This window comes from Limanda limanda, chromosome 5, assembly GCF_963576545.1.
Source record: "Limanda limanda chromosome 5, fLimLim1.1, whole genome shotgun sequence".
NCBI lineage: Eukaryota > Metazoa > Chordata > Actinopteri > Pleuronectiformes > Pleuronectidae > Limanda > Limanda limanda.
The window spans coordinates 2,577,513-2,593,856 of NC_083640.1; the positions used below are offsets into that span (position 1 = coordinate 2,577,513).

A 16,344-nucleotide genomic window follows, 5' to 3' on the forward strand; every position below is an offset into this window, starting at 1 on the left:
AGTAACTAAAACACTAACAGTCAGAGAGACACGACTTACCCAGAGCTGGGGAATCTGCTTCTGAGATAGAAAAGGGTGCGCCCGGAAGTTCCCGCTGTGGGCCTTCAAAAAAGACACCTGGCGTAATAAAAGAAATACATAAAAAAAAAACTGTGACTGCAGTTCCACGTTGAACAGGATTTAACTAACAGCATATTTACACCGTTGCACTGACTTAATGTTTCCTCATCACATTTAAACATTTCAAATTTCAACTGTTCAGCTCAAATGTTTCTCTCCTTGATTTATTAAACTTCGGCTTCTAAAAATCTTGTGACCTGAACATGTTGTAATAAATCTTTGATCTCAGTTTTAGTTTCCTGAATGCAGAGTAGAAGAGTGTTTCAGATCTGTGTTAATGGATCCTTTTAATCTGTCACGTTCATTTGGCTTCAGGTGAAATTAGGCCGTCTATAAAACACAGTGTACATTGGAGTGTCTGCTTGTTCAGAAGACAGACGGAGGAAACCTAACAAAGAAAGTCTGAAGTCCAAACCAATCGATTGGTTTCAGGGAAACAACCCTGCATGTTATCTCAAATGGAAATTCTCCACAGTGAGTGCACTCCACCTGTAGCCTTGTTGTTCTAAATGAATCAAAAATGTATATAACTCGGAACTGATAACTGCAGCGTATTAAATCATTGAAACTAATTACTAGACCATATCCTAAAATATGACAATTAGGATTTGTTCACACTCAAAGACCTGTGTTGTGCAATAGGAGTAGATTTGACGTTGGCTAATTATTAATAATCCTGAAATATGATTATTAAAATAATAAAAATTATTTATTAAAAATAATAAAAAATGATAAGGCTATCACTTAAGAACAGTAAAATAATGAATTAGAAATGATAAGGTTATCCATTAAGAATAGTTAAATAATTAATGAAAACAATAAAATTATCAATTAAGAATGATACAATCTGTAATTATTACTTATCGTAGCGGGGCACCACCCTGGTTACAGGGACCAACGAGTCAAACTATAAATATCAGTCTCATATGATAAATGTTAAATGAATAATCTCAATAGTTAATATTAATGATTATATAATAAACAGTGAAGGGTTCTAAGTTCGAGCACAGGCTATCATAATCCAGCTGTATTCACACACATATGCACAAATAATCACAGACTACAGATACTTTAATTACAAAAGCATTTATTAAAAAGGGGAAATAAAGTTAATGTTATTTAATGATTCATCATTTTAACAAAGTCCAATATTTCAAGATAACAACAGCAGCACTTATCACAACTCAGACCATACATGTAAACCCTGTGGTCTATGTACGTCTGTCTGTGTGTGTGTCTGTGTCAATGTGTCTGTGTGTGTGTGTGTGTGTGTGTGTGTGTGTGTGTGTGTCTATGTGTGTGTGTGTGAAATAAAGTTAATGTTATTTAATGATTCATCATTTTAACAAACTCCAATATTTCAAAGATAACAGCAGCAGCAGCACTTATCACAATTCAGAAACACATGTGAAACCTATGGTTTATGTTTGTCTGTCTGTGTGTGTGTGTCTGTGTCAATGTGTCTCTCTGTGTGTGTGTGTGTGTTTGTGTGTATGTGGGTGTGTGTTAGTGTGTGAGAGAGAGAGAGAAAGGGGGAGTGGCGATGACGCAGTCACGTGGTGACGTGGTCTGGTCGCATCCAAAATGGCGGCCGATAATGATTCAAGGAATTATTAGGCCTAAAAACTCTCAAAATGGCCAAAGAGCCAAAAGGGGAGGAGAGAGAGAGAAGAGGCGTGGCAATAATAAACTCTCAAAATGGTGGTCTAACTCGCGTTATTCAAAATGGAGCCTATGTTAATGACACCATGTGGCCGGAGGCCAAAATGGCGGTCGCCACGCGAATTTAACACAAAGGAATTTTCCGAGAAAGAGAATTCTTTATCTTTGCTTTGGCCTTGGGGCCGAATGGCTTCCAGATGTGTTCAGCCTCTCTAAGTATAGATTTATCTATGTGACATGAACTGTATAAATACAGATCGGAACGGGTGTGTAGGTAGGTTTAGGAGAAAAGAGAGAGAGAGAGGATAGAGAGAGAGCATGCAAGGAAATATCAAAGTCAGAGACAAGTTAACAGTGATTTAAACACTCAGCCCCCAAGCGGACGTTGTGGGCTAATGTTCTGATCGGTAAAATCTCTGCAGACTTACACGGACGTAAACAGCGCGGCCGGAGGCTTTTCTCGCGGCCCTATTCACTGTAACACAAACGCGGCCGTCAAACCGGAAACCGGAAGTGGCGACTCGCCGCGGCTAAACAATGAAGACACGGAGGTCTTATAAACAAAAACACTCAAATATTAAACAATACGCTAAGTATTAAAACTAGTGTCTGCCAAGACAAAATATCCTCCTACTGTAAAACCCTCGCGGTGTGCATGCGCGTCTGTGCGAATGTGCCGGAAGCTCAGTGAATCACGTGGTCTCTCGAGCGGTGCTTCGGTGGTTCTCGTGGTGACACGAAGCTCGGCCGCTGGACCGGAAAAGGGAGCGAATTTCCTCGTGCTGCCTTGACAGAATAAACGTCGTCTTCTTCTGCAGGGATGTGCGGCTGCTTGTAGCCGGTTGAAGATCGTGTGGAAAGAAAAGTAGTCCGTGTGGAAAATGTCTGAGCTTGTCCCGCGAGTGAATCTCCTGTTTCAGTCTTTCAAGTTAAAACAGCAAAAAGTCCTATAAAAAATATAACTTCGACTGAGATAAAAGAAAGAAAAATGAAATGAATTAAAAACAAACGTTTGTAGTTGCCCCCAATAGCAGCTGGAACATCTGGAAAGACCCGGGGGTCTGGTTCAAAAGTCTTTAAGCAGGGAATGGCTGTGGTTGCTCCCTGTAGCAACTGAATCATCTGTATAGACCTGGAGAGGTCATTAGTGCAGGGAAAAAAGCAGAGTTCTGAGGGGGCTCAGCTGTTTTATCCTACCTTCCAGGTACATGCCCCCTGGAGGAGGGGTCATGGGGTTCAGTGGGCTCTCAGCCAATGGACTGTCAGATTTTGACCACAAGGGGCGGGCTTCGCCCTCGGTGGACGTCTCAGGTTTCATTAGGGTCTCTGCAGGGCTGCGTGCAGCATCTCCCCCCCAGGGCCTGCTGGGGGGGGGGGGGTAGGGGTTCGACCACCAGGAAAACTCTAGAGCTGGTCTCAGCCTTGCGTGTAGGCCTTGTAATGGTTCTTTGTTTAAAAGTCAGATCACTTGGGCCTCCCCAACACCTGTTAGTGCTAAACACAGAAGCTGACACTGAATAAATGTTCAGTAAACATTAGATTAGACCGAGCTAGCAGCCTCTAGCACATGACAAGATTAATCCTAGAAGTCTGTGTTTCTGAATTTCACGTCTCACCTTCCCTGATATATCAAATGAAAAGTGTTTGTGATCAGTAGGAGGAGAATCAATAAGAACGTCTTCTTCTTGTTTTTTGTCCGGTTTATTGGCGACTGACACTTCTTATTAAGCCACAAGAGACAAACTGTGGGACAAATAAAATCAAATTCATTGATTAAGTTAGAAGTGAGCGTGTGTCCTCGCCACCAGCTCAATCTTTAGAGCTAAAGACTCACTCTTTAACACACACACACACAGAGAACAGCACCCGCGACCTTGATTCATAAATATTTTATGTACAAAATATTGTTACAAGTATATTCAACATATGTCACATTAGAATAATGATGAGTACTTTACATACATTTGATCATTCTTCATATTTCACAGTACAGACATGAAAAAGATCACAATTTTAGTTAAGTTAGATTTTATACAATAAATACATGCTCTGCTCACAGGCATTTTCCTTTGATTTTTTTTTACAAACTTACACTTGGTTTTAAACAGAGCTCAGTTGTCGCTGCAGCTGTGGCCACTGTGAAAAATCCCACTTATACTCAACTGTGGACGCACGTTTTTGTTTTAATACAACAGAAGAAGAAAGACAAAACTCTAAACTAGTCTCCGAACTATCTTGTCTCAACCAAACAAATTCAGTTTGGAGCCAAAGTGCAGCTAGTTTTTGGCAAACGTGCATCAGAAGGCGGGACGTTCACCGTGGCCACGTCCGCGTCCGACCAGCAACCCAGAATTCCATCAGGGAGCTCGTTGAACCCTTGAGTTCCTTGGCACGTGGTAAACAGAGAAGAGTGTGGATCAGCTATATGTTAAACCTGCATGTGTTTTCCTTTTCCATCAGATTGTGGTAAAAATATCCGATACTCGGAATCGTATGATCCGTACAGGCTGTGCATGCATGGCATCGGGAACATTTCATCTTCAAACTGTAAAAAGGGGATATAATTGAATTGTTAGCAGAACCGTTCCAGGTTCTCTCCGTAAAGGTGTTCGCACTTTTGAACCGTTAAAAAACAGGTGTCATCTTTTTGGTTTTCTATTCAGAGCAGGTCGACGGGTCAACAGTCGTCACAGTCACAGTTTCATCAACACCTGGTTAAAACAGAAGAGCTAAGTTCTAAACCTCCGACGTCACGTTTTCTTCTCACGAGGCAGAGAAGCTGCGTTTTCTTCGTCTTACTCTTTTAACTACGATGCCCAGAATTCTTTGCTTCAGGGAAAAAAGTATTTTGACTTAAATGTCGATGGTGACGAACCCACTTAGCTTTAGGTAGGAGAACAGTGAGCTAGCTGTGTTAGCCAGCTGGCTTCTTTTAAGGCTACGTTATCGTTAACAATGCGCAATCTGACCGCAGTGCGTCGTGTTTTCTTTCTTTTTAAGGTTTAATATTTTCACTCTGGGAAAAATATGACTAGCACGTTAGCAGCATCTGGACAGAATCCGTCCCCGTCGGAAGTCGACCCTCCAGAAAAGCTCTGGATCGGCGGCCGTGTCCTGACCACCTCCGGGAATCTGGAGCTACAGACATCAGTCGCTCGGTGTGTGTTGCTCTTCTTCTCTCATGAGCTGTTTTATTTTTAGTTTTCAGCCCTGGTGCAGTTTTACTTGGCTAACTGTTGAAAATAATGTTATGCGTTCTTTGCAACAACTCGTAAGACGATCACGTTACTGTGTTTTTTATTTGTTAGCTGTTCGATGGTATCTAGTGACAACTTTGCTGTTGTATTTGTTAGCGTTCTAAATGTATCTCAGTGCTTCCATGAGCAAGAGCCTGAGACGAGCGTGAACTTTCCCTTCTCTACTCGCAGCTGCTCAACAGACAGTCGCTCGCTCGTCAAACTGAATTTAAAAAACTTTGTGGACGAACCACCACATGAATCTGGTGCTGATGTTTGATGCACTTCTTCTATCATGAGCTGTTTTGTTGTTGTTTCTGACATCACTTCACTGATTGACAGCAGGTTTCTGATGATGCAGAGAACAGTGATGCCGATGTCACTGAACATTTTCATTAGGCCTCACACGATTCAATAATGTGGGATTACGGCTCCTTTCAGTTGATGTAAGATACGTTTGCATCTTCTCGTTCTGTCAGGTAGATTCAAGATTCAAGAATCAAGTCAGGTGGACAGAACCCGAGATGGTCGACAGGTGACAGACACCGGATGTAACTGACGACTTGAATAGTCCGTCGTTGGAACTTAAATGATCTCTGTCCTCCGAGCTGTTGATTTAAATCAGCTGATAATCATTTTTCTTTTTTTGACATTTTAGAGAACATCTTCCTGCGTCCTACTCCCCCATGTTGAATATTATCACTCAGACACTTCATCGGCCTGTGTTTACTGAGGAAAACTGAAACGCAGCCCTGACTCTAAACCCAGATCTCCATTTATGATCCAGTTTCCAGCGCCGGTGTCCGTGCCTCTGCTCCTCATCTTCCCTCCTCCACAGGACGGATCTCAGATTTCAGCTTGACAAACTCCTTGGCCACCTCATCGGCCGGCCGCTGGGACAGGATGCGCATCACCGTCATGCCCGTCTCGTCCGTCTGGATGCGCGGCCCCAGGGGACACCAGCACACGCAGCTCTTGCGGTTGGCGACGTCACGCAGCTGCACCACGGCCATGCCGACCACCCGGTCCGCCCGGCCGAAGCAGTAATCCTTCACCGTCACCTGGAGCTCGTAGCAGTCTGGAGACTCCTTACCCAGGATGCTGTGGGGCAGAGGGACACATTGAAACTCTGCCTCTTAATCACCGTTTTCAGGTGTCACGCGTCTGGATTTCGAAACTCACAACTGGAAGGCCTCGTTGAACTTCGCCGTCCAGCTGTTGTTCTTGGATTTCGTGGTGAGCTTGCGCTTCTTGTCGGCGAGGAAGGGGCCGACCACGGAGACGTCGACGAAAGGCCGGAACATCCCGGACGTCTGCCACTTCATGTCGTTCACTGCGATGACTGGATGGACACAAATCCAGTGTGAATTTTCTTTTTCTTGTTGTGGATTTAGTTTCAGGTTTAATTTAAACATTCTAACTGTATTCTGAAGCGACTCACCTCTGACGTTGACCTTACGTTCTTTCCCGAGCATCATATCGATCTGCAGGACGGCTTCTCCGATCGGCCTCTGGACCCCTGAGCCTGCACCAGTCAAAGAATAATACAAAACATTTTAATAAAAAGTACAATATTTTAAAACCATTACAGATTCATAACTGCTTTCATGGGCAAGGAAGAGATTTCTCTGAGGCTGATTTTTCTATAAGGAACCTCCACAAAGAACTTGATATTTCCCTGAGGAACTCGATGAACCACATTTATTTTTTGAGTGTTGTGAACTTACCCCGATCAGGTCGAATCTTTTCATTGCCGGTGACTCTGATGCCCATCCCATCGTGCACTGAGACAGGAAGAGACATTTAGAAACATTTCATCAGTTATAAGCACACAAGTCATATCTGTATGTGTGTGTGTGTGTGTTTGTGCGTGTGTGTGTGTGTGTGTTTGTGCGTGTGTGTGTGTGTGTCGCTGTGTGTGTGTGTGTGTGTGTGTGTGTGATCACCCTGCGAGTGTTGCGTGGTGACAAAGGTCTTGATGAGAGCGTCGGTGCTCTGGGAGTAAAGGGAGAGGGCGTAACGCAGCGACGCCAGTTCAGGACTTTTCTCCTGACAAACGCCTTCTTCAGCCCGTTTCCTCCAGCGTGGAAGTATTGCTGAACGAAGAAAGCATCACGATGAAGGTGAAGACCAATGGATGGACAGTAAAAACAAGATATACGATACGATGAGAACATCAAAAAGTACAAATAATTAAAGGAATAAATAAGATATCAGATTTGTGAGTGTACGCAGGTCTGCACTCACCTTGATGCTTGATTATTAAGCTATAATATTACAATAATATATATCCCATAAATGTGTTTGATGGAATTCTAACGGATCCTTTGGACGACGTGTTGTTCACACTTTGTGTTTGGTCACCGTGACAACAGCCTGGTGCACAGCTCCATGAAGAGATGATGGTCTCACTCTGCTGCAGAGGAATTGACCTCAGAGCTTCAACATCTGCTGGTCAGATGTTAGAGCAGCGTGTTCATGAACATGGCGTCACAGTCACATGTTACACTGACACACGTGTGTTACGGATCATCACAAAGTCACATGATGACCTCTCCACACAGTGAGAACTGGAGCCTGTCAGGAACTGACTCTGTCAAACATTTCTGATCCTGAAGTCACAAAGAACTGAGACGGGCTGGAACAGGAAGTGACATCATCATGTTGAGACAAGTGTCTCCACAAAATAACACAAACTGTTCAACACAACAGGCCCAAAATGTCCCATCATCAATTATTTCCCAGCATGCAGCTGTCCCCAGAGGGCTGCTACAGTCTCCCCCTGGTGGTTGTTCTGAGGTGGTGGTCTAGAAAGCACAACAAGAATCTTCATCTACGTTTGTATAAAATGTCCTTGAGTCAGTTTTCTATTAAATATGATGAAATGTTTATTAAACACTTTCCTCAGAGACTTAAAGATGCTCTGCTCTTCATCGACTCTTCTTCATTCTGTAAATGTCTCATTCACTTTTCTTCTGCTTGTTTTCATTCTGTCAAACTGGTGATTTTGTTCTTTTACCTGCACCAAGGACGAGATGTTTGCACCTGTTTGTTTGAAGAGGAAAGAAACGCTGAGTCATGATTCCAGTGAAGTCGGTGGAAGGATGTTTATTGAGCATTAAAGCAGAGACAAGTAGAAACAGAACTTTTCTCTCTGAGATGTTTTTCTTCTCGTTACATCTGGTTTGTCACAGAAGAAATGATCCATGTGTTTGACTCATAGACTGAATATAAAGGCTTGGACTGGGATGTGCTGCTGTTATACTGCAGCGCCACCTGTGGGTCATAAGTAGAAAAGCCACCACCGCTCTGCACCTGATGCAGAAATGAAAACGTCCCATTTTTAAGTCCAGAGTTTTGATCTTTTATATCAAAGAAAAAACTTTAACTTTAAGATCATAAAAAAACATATACACAGAATGTGGTTCTGCACACATGGAGACAGACTGAGGGACAAAGGTGGAAAATAATAAAGACAAACTTAAACACACTGTATGTGACTCTTTGTAGAGGGTTTATATATTCTGCTTGTGTTGTGTCATTTCAGTAAACACATTCTTCATGTGAATAAACACAATCGGGGCAGGAAGGTTGCTGGTTTGAATCCGGTTCAGATGGGTTCTTCCTGTGTGGAGTCTGCATGTTCTCCTCGTGTTTTCTCCAGGTGCTCCGGCTTCATCTCACAAACACATGCAGATTAGAGGTTTTGTAGATTGGAGACTACACACAAGCTGCTGCTGCTTCAGCCTCTGGATCCTCAGGACACAGCTCAGCCTCCGTCCACACACACTGTCCTCTTCACACTCACCTCCAGAAAGATCCCCCCTCCCACCTGTTGAGAGAAGAAGACATCAGTGTCACAGAGACTCACTTCATCAGCTGTGAGTCAGTGATGCAGCTCATCCAGTAGAAAGAGCAGCAGGGACTTCAGTCCTGTTCAGAGGTGGAGCAGCTTCCTCTCTGCTTCATGTTCACGTGTTGGAATGAACAAGCTAAGAGCTCAGTGTGTGTCCTCTGCAAGTCAAAGTGCAGAGTGGACACCTGAGAGGTGGATTTACTGCTGTTACAGGTGAAGACATGTTTCACTGTGTGTTGATGAACATCTGCTTCTGACAAACTCGGACCAGATGAGACAGATGGACCTCAGCAGAGGTTCTGCTCTGTATAAAGAGCTCCTGGTTACCATGGTGACGAGGAGAGGCTTCAGTCCCACTGATCTCAGAGCTGTGACAAAGATCCACCTGATCAGTTCTTCACTGATGAAGTGAGAGGACAAACTGTCTCAGATCAGATGAAGACGTCTCTGTCCCTCGTGTGAGGCTGTCAGCTGTGGTCCAGCTTCACTTCCTATTCACATGAAAACAACTACAACTGTCGTCTTCATGTCAACCCGATCACATGATCCCAAGCAGCTTGTTGCTCGTCTGATTGGTCGACTGTTGTCTCTCTGTGTCTCTGTCAAATCCTGACGTCTGTCCTCATTGTCCTCTCACAGCTTCACTGAGGAAACACTGAGGCCTGAACTACGAGGACACTTCACCATGTCCAGGAGATCTTTCTGAGATCAGCTCAACTGAACCTGACAGACACAGTCAGGCTAAGTGGTCACATGATGCTGGTTAACAACTCGTTAAGTTAACTCAGGTTTCCTCAACAGGAACCGTCTCACTGTCTTTGAGGACACACACTGTCTCACTGTCTCTGAAGACACACACTGTCTCACTGTCTCTGAGGACACACACTGACTCACTGTCTCTGAGGACACACACTGTCTCTGAGGACACACACTGTCTCTGAGGACACACACTGTCTCACTGTCTCTGAGGACACACACTGTCTCACTGTCTCTGAGGACACACATTGTCTCACTGTCTCTGAGGACACACACTGACTCACTGTCTCTGAGGACACACACTGTCTCACTGTCTCTGAGGACACACACTGTCTCACTGTCTCTGAGGACACACACTGTCTCACTGTCTCTGAGGACACACATTGTCTCACTGTCTCTGAGGACACACACTGACTCACTGTCTCTGAGGACACACACTGTCTCACTGTCTCTGAGGACACACACTGTCTCACTGTCTCTGAGGACACACACTGTCTCACTGTCTCTGAGGACACACATTGTCTCACTGTCTCTGAGGACACACACTGACTCACTGTCTCTGAGGACACACACTGTCTCACTGTCTCTGAGGACACACATTGTCTCACTGTCTCTGAGGACACACACTGTCTCACTGTCTCTGAGGACACACACTGTCTCACTGACTCTGAGGACACACACTGTCTCTGAGGACACACACTGTCTCACTGACTCTGAGGACACACACTGACTCTGAGGACACACACTGACTCACTGTCTCTGAGGACACACACTGTCTCACTGTCTCTGAGGACACACACTGTCTCACTGACTCTGAGGACACACACTGACTCTGAGGACACACACTGTCTCTGAGGACACACACTGTCTCACTGTCTCTGAGGACACACACTGTCTCACTGACTCTGAGGACACACACTGACTCTGAGGACGGTATCACAGACCCTGGATCTGTGATACTGACTGTGTTTAGTAAAATACTGATGAAAGCAGCGTGGACTGACTCCACCCATCTACTGACCTCAGAGTCTCCAGTCGACAGGTTGGACTCTGCTGTAGATCAAGCAGCTCCTTCACTGCTGAGTCCTGCAGGTTGTTTCTACTCAGATCCAGTTCTCTCAGAAGAGAGGGGTTTGACCTCAGAGCTGAAGCCAGAGAAGAACAGCTGATCTCTGTCAGTCTGCAGCTCTTCATCCTGGATAAAGAAATATGAATATTAGAATGTGTCCTCCTGTTGTTGTGGATTGTCATCATGTCAACACAGACTCTCAACATGCTGCTGACCTCAGTCCAGTCTGTGACCTGAAGATAAATATCAGATCAGACATATTGGACCATTGTTTCATTCATCAGCTTCTTCTCTGTGTGTTGGTCACTGAGCAGGTTTGTGTAATTAAACACTGTTTAAAGTAGGGCCGCTCCTGATGTCACTTCCTGTTTGTTTCTATACTTATCAACTGTCCAACGTGTTTCAATAAGAATGTGTCTTATTTTGAAAACCTGAGGAGGACGAGTGCTCGGCCTCAGTCCACATGTTATTTACTGACACTTTCTCAGTGATCAGGAGCAGGTGAGTGCAGGTGAATGGAGTTGATGAGGTGGACGTGACTGACAGGCTGGGTGAGGGACAGATGACTGAGGGACAGTGAGCAGAGCAGAACTGAGACAATTTAAATAAATAATGACCCAATAAGAAAGAAAGTTTGAAGAGTGAAGAAGGATTTAAGGACCTCAGAGTCTCCAGTCGACAGTTTGGACTCTCCAGTCCAGAACACAGCAGCTTCACTCCTGAATCCTGCATGTAGAAGTTGAAGCTCAGATCCAGTTCTCTCAGATGTGAGGGGTCTGACTTCAGAGCTGAGGCCACGACTTCACACTGAGTCCCTGAGAGTTCACAACCAGCGAGTCTGTAATTAAAGAAAATATCAAATCTGTGAGAGTTAAATCAGAAAACACAACATTCATACAAAACGTGATCATTTGACCCTCAACCTGGTAAATCCCCTTATTGTTAAAAATTCCTCAAGAGAATCCTTTCAGATTGGTTCAAGCGTTTATTCAGACTAACAGAGGAACTCATGAGATTCAGGTGGTCAAAGGTCAAAGGTCAAGGTCACAGAACATGCTCATGGCCTCTTGAACATGATATCTCAAGTCTGTCTTCAGGGGATTTCTTCACATTTTGACACAAAGAGAAACTGATTAGATTTCAGTGGTCAAAGGTCAAAGGTCCCAACGACCTCATGTTATTGTGAAGTCAACATGTCAGGAACCTGGAGGGACGGACACTGCACTGGTTAGTGGTGGAGGACAAACGCAGGGTGGGAACTGTAGTTTGACCAGAAAGAAGAAGAAACTATATTTCCTGCTTCTTCAGTTTATAGCATATATGTCAAACTCAAGGCCCGATGTGGCCCGCATGATAAAATCTATTTACTATTAGAGCTGGCCCGCCGGCAGTGTTTTGCAAGTGCTCAATACAAAATAAGTATTGAGAATTCCTGAGGGTCAGTGAACAGATCGGGATGGGGCACGTTACAGTTCTAGACCAATTCGCTGATGAGTGGGCGGGTCAAGGGTGAAAGTCAAATCCCACAATGCACTGCCCGTGTGTCAGCACGTCAATCACGGTCCCGCGAACGCGCGCCTCACAGTCTGTATCACATACCACTTGTGACAACTTTCAACTGTCCCGTTCCCCAAAAAATGGCTAAACGAAAGGTGGAATTTGAAAACAGGAGCTTTCAAGACAGGTGGGAGGAACAGTATATGTTCGCGGATGTAAAGGGAAAAGCTGTGTGTCTTCTGTGCGGAGACGGTGTGGCTGTAATGAAAGAATACAACATGAGAAGACACGAAAGAGCAAGACCGATACAAGCATCTGGACACAACACAGAGGCTACAGAAGGTAGAGGAGTTAAAAAGAAGTCAGGTGTCACAGCAGGCTATGTTCACTAAAGCCAAATCACAAAGCGAGGCTGCTGTTAAAACGATTCAGTGTGACATCACGAGCCACCTGCATGCCAACCTGCAGGGGCGGGGCCGTGTCATCAATGACATGTACAGTGAGGGCTTTTAAAACCAAGCTGCGCCTGCGGGAGACGCAGATGCTGCAGAAAAACTTTTCTTTCTCCTGCTACTACAGGACATTTGATTTTTCTTTGAAGTCAATTATTTTTGGCTGTTTGTAGAAAATGTTTTCACTGAAAATTACTCTGGAACTACTGCAGATAGAGCCAGAAAGCAATTAATGAAACTGATTTTATTACTTTTATATTTATTTCATAATTAATGTTTTATCAGCAATACTCTATAGGCCTTGTTAGTTCCAGGTTCAATATGTGCACTAAGGTTCTTTCAATAAGTTTTCAATAAACGTTGAACCCTTCTGGCCCTCGACTTGATACATTTTTAAATTTCGGCCCACTGTGTATTTGAGTTTGACAACCCTGGTTTAAATGAACCGTCAGTGATTCAGTGATCGTCTCCTCACTCTGTGCTAGCTGTTTGCTCATATATTTATATATATATACAGTATATACAATAATCTCCCTTGCACCCCACACGGTCGTATGTCTGAATCCTCAAACTCCAGCACAGTGATCACATTGGATTTCACTCTCCACATCTGATCTAGCTGTTCTCATATGTACATGAGAACAATGAGAATGTATATGTACATAATAATAATAACTTTATCACACACACACACACACAGACACACACACACAGACACACACACACACACACACACACACACACACACACACACACACACACACACACACACACACACACACACACACACACACACACACACACACACACACACACACACACACACTCACAGAGCCTTCCTGCAGTTCCTCACAGCTGGGATCAGTCTCCATCGACCCTGGTGTGATGTGTTGAACTTCTCCATGTCCAACTCATCCAGAACCTCCTCTGACATCTGCAGCATGTAGGCCAGAGCTGAGCAGTGGATCTCAGAGAGTTTCTCCTTTGATCTGTTCTCTGACGTCAGGAACTGTTTCATCTGCTCATGAACTGAGTGGTCGTTCATCTCAGTCAGACAGTGGAAGATGTTGATGCTTCTGTCAGGAGAAATGTAATCAGTCTTCATCTTCTTCAGGTTGTTGATGACTCTCTGGATGATCTCTGCATTGTTCCCTCTCCGACCCAGCAGGCCTCCTAAGACTCTCTGGATGATCTTTGGATTGTTCTCTGTCCGACCCAGCAGGCCTCCTAAGACTCTCTGGTTGGACTCCAGACTGAGGCCGTGAAGGAAGCGAACAAACAGGTCCAGATGACCATTTGTACTGGTGAAGGATTTCTCCATGGTTCTCTTCAGGAGGTCATCCAGGAAGAAGATACCCCATGTGTTCCCATATGTTCCCAAGAATTTCTTTAGTTCTTCTTTGTTGCTCTTGGTGTAACAGTGGAACATGTAGACTGCAGCCAGGAACTCCTGAACGCTCAGATGAACAAAGCAGTAGACTGATTTCTGGAAGACCACACATTCTCTTCTGAAGATCTCAGTACAAAGTCCTGAGTACACAGAGGCCTCTGTGACATTAAGACCACACCGCTCCAGGTCTTCTTGGTAGAACATGATGTTTCCTTCCTCCAGATGTTTAAGTGCCAGCCTGCCCAGCTTCAGCAGAACGTCCCTGTCAGCCTGCGTCAGCTGCTGTGGAGTCGTCTCATGTCCCTCACCGTACTTGTTGTTCTTCCTCTTTGTTTGAACCAGCAGGAAGTGTGAGTACAGGTCAGTCAGGGTCTTGGGCAGCTCTCCTCTCTGCTCTGTGGTCAACATGTGCTCCAGAACTGTAGCACTGATCCAGCAGAAGACTGGGATTTGACACATGATGTGGAGGCTCCTGGACGTCTTGATGTGTGAGATGATTCTGCTGCAGAGCTTTTTATTACTGAATCTCCTCCTGAAGTACTCCTCCTTCTGGGCGTCAGTGAAGCCTCGTACTTCTGTGACCCTGTCAACACATGTAGAAGGGATCTGATTGGCCGCCGCAGGTCTGGAGGTTATCCAGACGAGAGCCGAGGGAAGCAGATTCCCCCGGATGAGGTTTGTCAGCAGCACGTTGACTGATGACCTCTGTGTGACCTCAGACACAAGCTCCCCGTGGTTGAAGTCCAGAGAAAGTCTGCTTTCATCCAGGCCGTCAAAGATGAACAAAGGTTTACAGACAGCGAGCGTCTCTGCCGTGAGCTTCTGTAACGCTGGATGGAAAACACGGAGCAGCGTGAGGAGACTGTGCTGCTGGTCCTTCACCAGGTTCAGCTCCCTGAACGAAAGCACAGTCAGCAGACCCACATCCTGGTTTTCTAAACCCTCTGCCCAGTCCAGAGTGAACTTCTGCACCGAGAAGGTTTTTCCAACGCCAGCGACGCCGTTGGTCAGGACGACTCTGATGCTGCTCTGCTGGTCAGTGGAGGCTTTAAAGATGTCGTGGCACCTGATGGGAGTGTCGTGGAGGATCTTCTTCTTGGAAGCCGTCTCAAGCTGCCTCACCTCATGTTGAGTATTAACCTCTTCACTCTGTCCCTCTGTGATGTAGAGCTCAGTGTAGATCCTGTTGAGGAGGGTTCTACTTCCTGTTTCATCACTTCCTTCAGTCACATGTTCACATCTCCTCCTCACACTGAGCTTATGTTCATCTAAAACCTCCTGCAGACCACGATCTGCTGAAAGACAAGAAACAATGTCAGAGACAGAGAATCTGATGATTGTTTTCATCAGATACAGAAAAACTACAGAAAATAAATGCTTTTTAACTTTGTGCTTTTCTAACGATGTTAAATGTTGATGCTGTATGAAGGAAGAAAATAAAACAACATGTGCTGTTGTCAGAAGTGAAGACATCAGCAGACACATGTACAGTGCTGCTCTGACCGGCTGTCTGACCTCCAGCTCCTGTTCTGGATCTTTGTCCACACTGGGGACAGGAGGAGTCTCCTGAAGAGCCAGACTGGTCCCAGTATGAGGTGATGCACTGTCTGCAGAACCAGTGTCCACAGCTGGTGGAGACTGAATCCTTCAGGACGTCCTGACACGAAGCACAGCAGGACGACTGCTCCTCCTCAGAAACATGACTCTTCTTCCTCTCCCTGTAAAGACATGTCCTGATAACTCACATGTCACAGTCACAGGCTGTCATTACTTCTGTCAAGGAGGTTTTGTTTTCAGCCAGTATGTTTGTGTTTTGATTCGTTTGCCTTGTGGGACTATAAAAAACGACAGATTACCAGTAAACTTGGTGGAAGGTTGTGGTCTGTGAACCAGATCGGGAGGGGGGGGGGGGTTCCTCTTTCACAGACATGTTCAGAGGACTGATGTTTACCAGTGTGTGGAATTTGGTGCAGATCCAAATCAAAACGAGTCTCTAGTGGATTTCAAAGTGGTTTCATAAGGAGCGTGTTGGTTCTTGTTGTGGAGGTCTGAGCTCTTTGAGTGATTCTGAGAGATTAGTCACCAACTTCAATGAAGCTGTGTCCTAATGCAGGGGCCACACTAGAGGAAACTAGATCCTCTTCAGAGCAGGTCACAGTAGAAACAGTCTCTTACTTTGTGTGTGAGGGTCCAGGTTCATTACTGAAGTTTGGAGGATGAGGCATGGACCAGTCACTCTTCAGAGACAGACAGCTGGACCCTGGAGACTCTGCTCTCAGTCTCTGGTCCTGACCTCTGCAAACACA

At 45.0% G+C, this 16,344-nt stretch overlaps 2 protein-coding genes and 1 long non-coding RNA gene across 3 annotated transcripts; all 3 read right to left on the reverse strand.

The window, feature by feature from the left end:
- Positions 1-8,106: 8,106 nt before the first annotated feature.
- On the reverse strand, positions 8,107-10,821 carry LOC133001271 (uncharacterized). The gene is made up of 2 exons (XR_009678231.1): positions 10,652-10,821; positions 8,107-8,850 (listed from the first exon to the last, which is right to left on the reverse strand). It is a non-coding gene; the product is annotated as an uncharacterized LOC133001271 (long non-coding RNA).
- Positions 10,822-11,053: 232 nt separating this feature from the next.
- Positions 11,054-13,844, reverse strand: LOC133001268 (uncharacterized). Its single transcript, XM_061070803.1, has 2 exons — positions 13,479-13,844; positions 11,054-11,537 (listed from the first exon to the last, which is right to left on the reverse strand). Exons 1-2 carry the CDS (start codon positions 13,751-13,753, stop codon positions 11,102-11,104), a joined length of 711 nt encoding a protein of 236 aa, XP_060926786.1. The 5' UTR covers positions 13,754-13,844; the 3' UTR covers positions 11,054-11,101.
- A 193-nt stretch (positions 13,845-14,037) lies between these two features.
- Positions 14,038-15,653, reverse strand: LOC133001438 (protein NLRC3-like; the record flags this gene model as incomplete). Its single annotated transcript, XM_061071013.1, has 3 exons — positions 14,038-14,054; positions 14,149-15,330; positions 15,554-15,653. Coding segments are annotated over 3 exons (1,299 nt in total), but the record flags the coding sequence as incomplete, so codon positions are not given.
- Between the last annotated feature and the right edge of the window lie 691 nt (positions 15,654-16,344).

Bases quoted from the DNA above. Each gene is read 5' to 3' on its own strand.
- LOC133001268 (XM_061070803.1), bottom strand. From the start codon at position 13,753: ATGAAGACTGATTACATTTCTCCTGACAGAAGCATCAACATCTTCCAC. The intron at 11,538-13,478 runs GTGAGTGTGTGT...CTTTAATTACAG, and splicing joins AGGAACTGCAGGAAGGCTCT to ACTCGCTGGTTGTGAACTCT.